This window comes from Bidens hawaiensis, unplaced genomic scaffold (genome assembly GCF_021521415.1).
Source record: "Bidens hawaiensis isolate Kalapana, Puna unplaced genomic scaffold, B.hawaiensis_p1.1 tig00004743_1, whole genome shotgun sequence".
NCBI classification, from domain to species: Eukaryota; Viridiplantae; Streptophyta; class Magnoliopsida; order Asterales; family Asteraceae; genus Bidens; species Bidens hawaiensis.
The window spans coordinates 793,850-802,971 of NW_027491293.1; the positions used below are offsets into that span (position 1 = coordinate 793,850).

The 9,122-nt window shown below is 37.1% G+C and overlaps 1 protein-coding gene across 1 annotated transcript; it reads right to left on the reverse strand.

Annotated features, from left to right (window-relative positions):
- Positions 1-4,253: 4,253 nt before the first annotated feature.
- Positions 4,254-6,967, reverse strand: LOC143627783 (UV-B-induced protein At3g17800, chloroplastic-like). Its single transcript, XM_077097526.1, has 3 exons — positions 6,829-6,967; positions 5,903-6,207; positions 4,254-5,057 (listed from the first exon to the last, which is right to left on the reverse strand). Exons 1-3 carry the CDS (start codon positions 6,928-6,930, stop codon positions 4,280-4,282), a joined length of 1,185 nt encoding a protein of 394 aa, XP_076953641.1. The 5' UTR covers positions 6,931-6,967; the 3' UTR covers positions 4,254-4,279.
- Positions 6,968-9,122: the final 2,155 nt, after the last annotated feature.

A 9,122-nucleotide genomic window follows, 5' to 3' on the forward strand; every position in this document is an offset into this window, starting at 1 on the left:
CAAACCCGTTCCAATCAGGGGCGGATCTACCTTGAAGGTTGGGGGTGCACGGGAACCCCCCAGTTTCAAAATAGTAATGTAATGCTATATATAAATACTGGAGTGCACCCTCTTATAAATTTGAAGTGCACCCTCTAAACAAATTAAAAAGGTGGTGGAGTGGCTAAATTATTTGTTGTTAACATTGAAGTCTTGAGTTTAATTCTTGTTAGTGACGATTCATTTTGATTTTCTATTATCTTACTTAGAAGTGGGTATACTAGGTCCAACGTAATGCTTTTCTTTTCTTAACTTTTATCTCATTTTCATGATAAAATTTATTTGTTTTTAACTTTTTATACATAGTTATTTATTTAATAAGTTAATATTAATACTTTATAAAGTTTTGTTTTCTAGTTTGATTACAATCATTAGGTCATTTATTAGTTTAAATTTTATATATGTTATTTTATTTCTAGTCTATGGATAATTTTATTTTGTGTTTTATATAGTGATTATACGTTTATTTAAAATTAAGAAACCTATTTTATTTCACAAGGTTTTTTATTGATTGTTTTAATTTTACTTATTTGTGTTTATAAGATTTAAGACCATTACTTCATCACTTGAACATTTAAGAGACGAGGAGGGTCCCGACCCCCTATTTTTTTTTCTAGAAGTATAAATATAGCTCGTTTACTTTGAATAATGCTATGTTTTAATGTTTTCGGCTCCTAATTTAAATGTTCAAGTCCGCCTTCTATTGTATCGTATTTTATTACGTGATAAACTTTACCCTAATCGAACCGACCCGAACCGTCTAACCGGCCCGATTCTATGAAATTGAAGCATCTAAAAAACAGTGCACTCCCTTAAAAAAATTTCTGAATCCGTCACTGGTTCCAACTACCCACTCCTTCTACTTTGACAAAGTGGGATGGCGTATCCAGTGTACTCGCACTACTAGAAGGACTACTCGGATGGCCCGAGTATACCACCCGATTCACCCTAAAAGAATAGAGAAAAACGCATATATAGTTATACTATGATTTTAAATGTGATGCATAAGTCTATTAACTTTTCATTATTTTCTTTTTTACTACGTATGTGATATCTTCTATATCTTGTAAAGTGCTTACATTGTTATTGTAGTACTTAAGGTTTTATAGTGAATGTGTTTGATGTATATAAATAACAGAGAAAATTTATTAGTTTTTAAAAGGTAATATATATATTTCTATATTATGGTTAGTAATGTAAGTAAACAATTGCAATTGGTAGGGGGCAAGTCTTAGGAATAGGGCAGCAAGTTGCACGTTTTTCATATGTTTAACCCACTTATGTGGGCATGCGTTAGGCCTTGGTCCCTGTTAGTTTACCACACCTCCCTTCTTTTATCAATTGTTAGATTAGCAATTACTCAACTAGCTTATAGATTTGAGCATAAAGTAAAATAACATTATATTCATTTTGCTTATTAGGAGATTACGACTTTGTATTTTAATACGCAGGTTAAGACTTTTGACTTTTGAGGGTATCAATCATCCAGAAGCCTTCATCCGAAAACCTATAACTGCTAGAATTATCAATTTGAGGGTATCAACCCATACAAAACACGTTGTAAGATTCGCTTAAGGTAGGATAGAGCCCCTATATCTATCAATAGAGGTGAACTAAGATGTTTATATAGGAAGCTTACATAACTTTTTATCATTGTTTACAGAATTGAGTATGAACTTTTTATAAGACTATAGATCGGATTGCAAAGTAAGTGTATCACATAGCTAATAGCTAAGACTTTTTTTTCAGGAACACAAAATAAAATAAATATACCATTTTTTTAAAATTATTTAGTAAATTATGCATTCGTGCCGTCTTACATGCATGTATATGATGGTTACTTTAAGTATACAAAAATAAAGCTATTTTAAATAAAAATATACTATTTTTTATTGCAAAAAAAATGTACTTTCTATTTTGGAAAATAAAACCGATAATACCATTATTGTGTTTAGAACTCAGGAAAGTGTGTCTAATGTTATGTATATTTTAGAAAATAATATGTTTTTGTCATTAGAAGTAAAAGATACTAGATCTCTATGTCTGTTTTTAAATTATTTTATAGACTTGAAGTAAATGATGTGTGATAATTTTTATTTTAATATCTAATTATTTTTTTTTTCTTTAATAAATATCTGGAGAACTTTCTAATAATTATTTTACTAATAATTATACAAATGATCATGACTCGTGTTATTATTGTGTTTAACTCCTTTTAAGTTTTAAACGCATACTTGATTTAACTTGCTCGGTGTACGATCCTTTAGGATCATGTGTTAGAGGCAATTTTGCCATCTGTTGTTTTTTCTTGTCATGTATATCTAACAATATCCCCATTTGCGCAAAACTCAATCTTATATTAGCATAGACAATGGTGGATGTCTAGCAATTTCGTTGCCAAATAACATAATAGTTATATATAAATACTATGGTATATAAGAAGATATAAATTATCCTTTGTTCTCCTATGATGTTCAACTATTCTCAATTACTCATCAAGATTCAACGTTATTAACATCAAACTTAGATTGGGCACACCCACGCGTTTTTATTAGGATAACCTCATTGAGGAGGACGAGTCCTTTAGGGTATTTATGGGATACCTTAGGAAAATCATGTCTCAAATTGAGATAGTAGCGCAAGCATCATCGAGGACAATGAGTCCGTACAGGATGATTGTAACACCCTACTTAAGTCCCACATCGACCATGGACAAGAAATATGCAATGTTTTAAAAGATGTCAAAAACAACCCCGCCTGCTGGGACTTTGCTAGAAAAGGGATTAGCGGCTTAATGCATGGACTTGAGCTGTGAAAGGCCTTTGTAAGTGCCTTGCTGGGTCCAGGGTATGGAGCCATGTCGATCGTTTGGCATGGACCTCATAGATGCCGGTCATTCAAAGTTTATCACTTAAACAATTGTGAGTAGCGTATTTTGCAGTTTTTTTGAGTTTCAACTGTCCTCTCACCTTGAATATCACAATGCATTTTGGACGCAATTGATGTAAATGATAGAAGAACTCCATATTTAAGCACCTCAATAAGAGCAATATTAGGATTGATGACCTCCTAGGAAACCCATGTACTATAGGTCAAACACAAAGTGACCAATGGCAATACAACGATATGACAATTGTGTATTTCATTAACAAGAACAATGGATATGATGTGTGTCTAGAAACTCGAGTATATGACAATTGTGTGTTTCATTTACAAGAACAATGGAAATGATGCGAGTGTCTAGAAACTCGAGTATGAGTAATAGAACTCGTTTTCTTGGATGAAGCCGGACACTAAAGGATTTTGGATGTTTTCATCAAGCATCATGTTCGGGTATTCGTTGACACCACTATTATAAAGAAATTATTGTAATTACATATAGAACAATGAGTGATTACAACAGTCTGATTCCTTACTACCAACCAGACACTATTGCATACTTAAGCGAGTTAAAGATAAGTAGTTTTTTATCTACGCCTTTTTATTGTTTTTGAAACATCGTGCTCTCTTCAAATAGAGCCCAGTTTCCAAATACCATCCAGACACTAATATACAATTTTAGAAAATTTTCTAATTATTATACTTGGGGCTAAAAATTAGAAAGTATGGTTGTAAAACACAAGTATATCTCTAGGTATTATCAAGAAATGAGTACTAGTCATTGAACCTTTGTCGTCTATTCTAATCAAGATCATGCTCTAAAAGGTCATCATTCGTATAAAATGTTTGCACTCTCCCTTTTCAGTCATAGAATTTTGAAGTTTTGAGAAAATAGGGTAGAGAAATAGTCACACAATCAAAAAGCTAATCCATATGTAAATCATCATATTTGTAATAACATTATCTTATCATTTAAACAAACAATGTGATCATAAGAAATTACGTTTGCCAACATGTACTTTTTATAAAGAGCCATCAGATATGTAATGGCAGTGTGTGATATACAAACACCAATATCAATCATGATGCCTAGTGGTCGTGTCGTGTTTGGGTTTATGGGTAGTGTCCGAGTTGACACTAATTTTAATAGTGTTGATTCTACTCATGTCACTTAAAAAGTGTTTAAGCACTCACATATGATCAACATCTCAATATAAATCCCAAATAAACTGCATGATACTAAATCTGAAACAACAAAAAAACACGGTAGTCTATATACAATCTAATGAATGTCATAATGACCAGATACTAATGCGGGTACCTCATATCGTACTAAACGCGATATCTGCATTTGAGAGCATTAAGTTGCAACAAAATGGTACCTGGAATCCACATAACTCTCAACATCCCACAAAAACGAACCAAATGTAACAGCCTCCAACACAAGTCTCCTCAACCCACCAAAACTAATCTTAATAACCTCATCTTTAGATGAATCAACCCTCCTGTCAGGCGTAATCACGATCTCGGGTCTACCAAACAAAGCCTCCGTATGTTTCTCAATAATACTAACGGCCTCTTTAGACCTAATTGTAGCATACCGTTGAAGCGACTCACCGTCAAACGACATCACATAATTCCTCAACCGAGATGATTTCGAACCTGACCCCAAGTTAGCGATTTCTGACCACGAACTCACTTCAGGATGAGTTAGTGGGACTCGCTCATCTCCCGCCACATGCTGTTGGATGTTACTGGTTTCTTTGTCTATACCTTCCGGAAGGATTTTTGTGGTTTTCTCGAGCTGGAATCGTTGGTCAACTCGTTTAAGGAAGTAGCCGTACATTACAGATGCTGCGTATACCTGACCGACTCTGAGTTTGCTAATCTCAGCGATGGACGTTGAGTCACTGACACGGCTTCCGAGTATTAATGCCAGGTGGCTTTGAATCATTTCTAGAGCTTCGGGTGAGTGAAGAAGCTCCAGCTTGTCATCTTGGGTGGGCCATGTGGGAACCGAACGCGTCACAGACGGGATTAACGGAACGTTGGCATCCATGAACTTTTGCACCACTAACGCGTATAGTATTTCCTCGAGCGTCTTCTTTCTTTCGTTAGCTTTCACCTCAGCTATCCTCCTACAACAAAATAAAAAAATAGTTATTATTAGGGGGGGGGAGGGGGGGGGCGAGTTAGGTTATCTAGATTTCTAGTTTCTGGTTGCCTGCATATTAAGGGTTACCCTCTAGACCTCCACTGTAATTACAGCATTGAGTTATTAATTCTAAACTCTTTTGCATCCTGAATTAGTTTTATGATAATAACTTAAACAAACCTTCAGTAAACCGTTTCTGAACTGTTTGGCAGGAAGTTCATTTATGTCCGTTCAATTATTTAACGAACGGACGTGAACACAATTTTTCTTTTCATCTAATTAAATGAGTGAACATGAACACATGTCTCATTCATTTATGCCCGTTCATTTATCTCCATTCGTTTATGTACGTTCACTTAATTTGTTTAAATATTCATTCAAATTTATTTATTACTAATACTAACTTGAAATCAATTTCAATTTCATATTTAAAAAGCTGTATTGAATATCTTTGTTTTCCTTTTAAATGCTGGATGTGATGATCATGGTATTTTAAACTTTAATTTGAAACTACGCTTACTTTTAGTAGTTGTTCGTTTATGACTTCTCATTTATGGTCATCTATGTTTAATTATGTTCATTGTGTTTATTTATGATGTTTGTGTTGGTGAATTGTTCGTTCAGAATATTAAAGAACTAACATAAGAGAACACAAACACATCCATTTTCTTAATGAACGAACATGAAAAAGAAAATCTGTTCGTTTAAGTGTTCGTGTGCATTCGTGTGTTGTTAAAGTTAAAAGTATGAACATGAGCAACAGAGCAAGCCTTGTTCGGTTTGTTTACAGGCCTACCAATGCCAACAAATCATCAGATAATCACTCACTTGTATAACACAAGATCAGTGCTTGCAGAAGAAGGTTCTTCATTTTGTTTCTCAGCATCACGGTCAGTTTGAAGCTGTTCAAGTTGCTGTTCAACTGCTGCTGGTACCAGATGAGGGTGGCTGATTAGAATCTGCGAAAGGAACTGCCCAATTGGAGACTCGAGTTCAAGTGGCGCAATTGGTGCAGTCGGTCCAGTAGAATCAAAAGATGATGATGAAGCTCTAACTACACTTCTCTTCTTTTGAGTTTGAAAAGATACACTTTTGAGTCCCGTTCTCGGGTGAGAAAATGAAGAGAATCCCAACTAAAGTACCAACCAATTAAAGGAAAAAAAGTTAAATCTTAGAAGCTAGAACTCATGATAGTGGTTGTTAAGATACATTTTTAGATTATAAATCAAAAAACATTAAAAAAAAGCCCTAAATTATAAGCCAAAACACAAACAGAGATTAGCAAATGGTACCAAACTGGGTACTTTCGGTACCAATTCGGTATCCACTTTTTGAGGTTCCGGGATCGGTACGGTACTGGTATTTTACATATTTTTTGCCTTCGGTACCGATAACCATTTTTGGTATCTACCGGTACCGCGAGTGAGCTCATCCCTACTATAATTGAAGATAGTCAAATCTTCTGAGTCCCATAACAATTTTAACTGTAAAACCCTAATTTACAATTCACTGAAGATATTATCTTCTGAAATCAGCATAATTCTCATCAAAATTTATTTAACTAGCAACAAATTTCGTAAATTCCACTTATAAAGTAAAAACTATATTATAATTTGTCATACATGTAGTACTGGCATCTTCTAACAAGCCCACAAATACCTAAATTGTGCATAATCAAAAACACATTACACAGATCCAAGTAAACAACATCAAGTTTCATTTTTATTGAATTACAAAACAGGACATGAATATACCTTATTCAAAACAGTAGCAAACGCGATGGATCGATTGCGGGTTTTATTGGATGGTCTGATGCAAGTACCGAACGACGATCGAAGAGCAGTTGCTGTTTCCATCTTTGATTGAACAATTAGAAACCCTAGATGCTCGAATTAGGTCCCGTTGGGGACAAAGCCACAGGATATTGATAAACGGGATGATGTAGGGATTGATTACCAGCAGCAGCAAATGGAGACTAGTATTTATAGTGCTCATCTACTCACATGTGTACATGTATTTTCAGAAGTCTTCCTTCGTACCCCTAAACTATTACGTAAAATGCATCTCTGTTACTTTTACTAACTACTTGATTATTACTAGTCCAAACATTTGTTAAAATATTCACTTTTTGTAATATGAAGTTTTTACTTAAGGATTACCTCCTTATAACTTTGAAGAAACACTAATCGACCCCGGGCAGATTACGGATAATCTGGGGGTTAAATAGATGTTTCCCACGAGGGGTTAGGTCCGGCAAAGATGGTTCTTCTGATGACCTGCAAAACAGACACCGTGAGCTCGTCACTGAGAGGGGGGGGGTACCTCCTTGTGACCACCCTCCGGCGTGAGAATCAGACTAGATTGCTCTTGAATATAAGTGTATATTAAGATATTACTAGAGAAGATAAGATAATGAGATATCAGATAATGTAAGATAATGTAATGTGTCCATACTATTCCAAGGTGTTGGAGTATTTATAGCCGAAGGTAGGTTTCCAAGAAGGTACAGCCGGCTGAATAGTATTCCTGTTCTGCCAACTGTGGGCTACGCACATGCCATGCTGGTAGTTGGTGGGTAGGCAGCGGCTGATAGTGACCAGGCCGGCTGTGTACTATTCTTTTCCACCAACTGCAGGCTATGCACGTGCTACGACAGGTTGGTGAGTAGGCAGCGGCTAATAGTGACAGGGGTTGGTGAGTAGGCAGCGGCTGATAGTGACCAGGCCGGCTGTGTACTATTCATTTGTCACAGTGAGCTGTCGCTGCTTTGGTCGGACCTTTTGTCCATACCTCGTCAGGTACAGTACAAAAGGTCCTCCAGTAGCGTACGGACTGGCTCATTTGGGTGGGAGTATTCCTGGCTTTGGGCGGGAGTGTTCCCGGCTTGCTCACTCCTTCTTCAGGTGACATTACTGAATTATTTAAGAGTTAAGTGCCTTGTGCGTGTAGCCTTGCTGCGCGGGTAGCCTTCCCTGATGGCTAGTATCCGTTACTGCGGGAACAGGCGGAGTACGTCGACCATTGGGAGGCTTTTCCTGCGGGAACAGCTTGTGTACTGCGCGTAAGGACGTCACGTCTCTGAGCATGGTGGGTCATGCGGATCCAGTTGGTTTCTGCGCAGACGTCTCTCTTCAAGGTGAGTCTTGCGAGTTTAGCCTTTGCGCAGACGTCTCTGTTGAAGGTGAGTCTTGCGGTTTCAACTGCGCAGACGTCCCTCTTTGAGGTGAGTCTTGCGGGTCCAACTGGGCTCTGTTGGGACCTACCTCTTCAAGTCCCCCCAGTCCAATGTTCTTCTCATGAATTGTTAATAAGTGAGGTGAACTTTTGGACTTAAGCAAAGGGTTTTGAAAAGGGTTTAGTTTTAAGGTTTTCCATGGGGATTCTTCCCGCGGAAGTCCTAATGTCACATGCAGAAATTCCCGACTTTTCTGCTTGATCTTTGGGTATGATGCGGGTAGGTCTGTAACCTCCTCGCAAGTCAGGAGCGTTGAGTTCCACTTGTGTAGATTCTCCATGAGGTTTTGGTAGTTTTGAACATAGTGATCAATTATGTTTAAAAAACCAATTCCATCTTGGAGCTTCAAACAATCTAGTTCTCGACGTTCCCGCTATGCGGGGATGTTATTCCCGTTTCCGCAAGCATGGCTCAGAAGATCCTTCTTGGTTTCAATTCCCTGCGGAGTGCTAGGTATGTGAAGGGTTTCGCCTTGACACTGTACCCGCACTCGTCTTATAGTTACTTTACTTCCAAGGTATTCCTGGCTTCAATTCCCTGCGGGTGCTAAGTATGTGAAGGGTTTTGCCTTGACACTGTACCCGCACCAGTCTTATAGTTACTTGGTTGCCGAGGTATTATTGGCTTCAATTCCCTGCAGGTGCTAAGTATGTGAAGGGTTTTGCCTTAACACTGTACTCGCACCTGTCTTATAGTTACTTGGTTGCCAAGGTAAGGGGTATAGTCCCGCTTACTTTTGAATCTTTTTTGAATCTTTTTGAAATTTGAAGAGTTGGTGAAAGGATAAGAACAGTCCAAACTGTTGAAACGTCG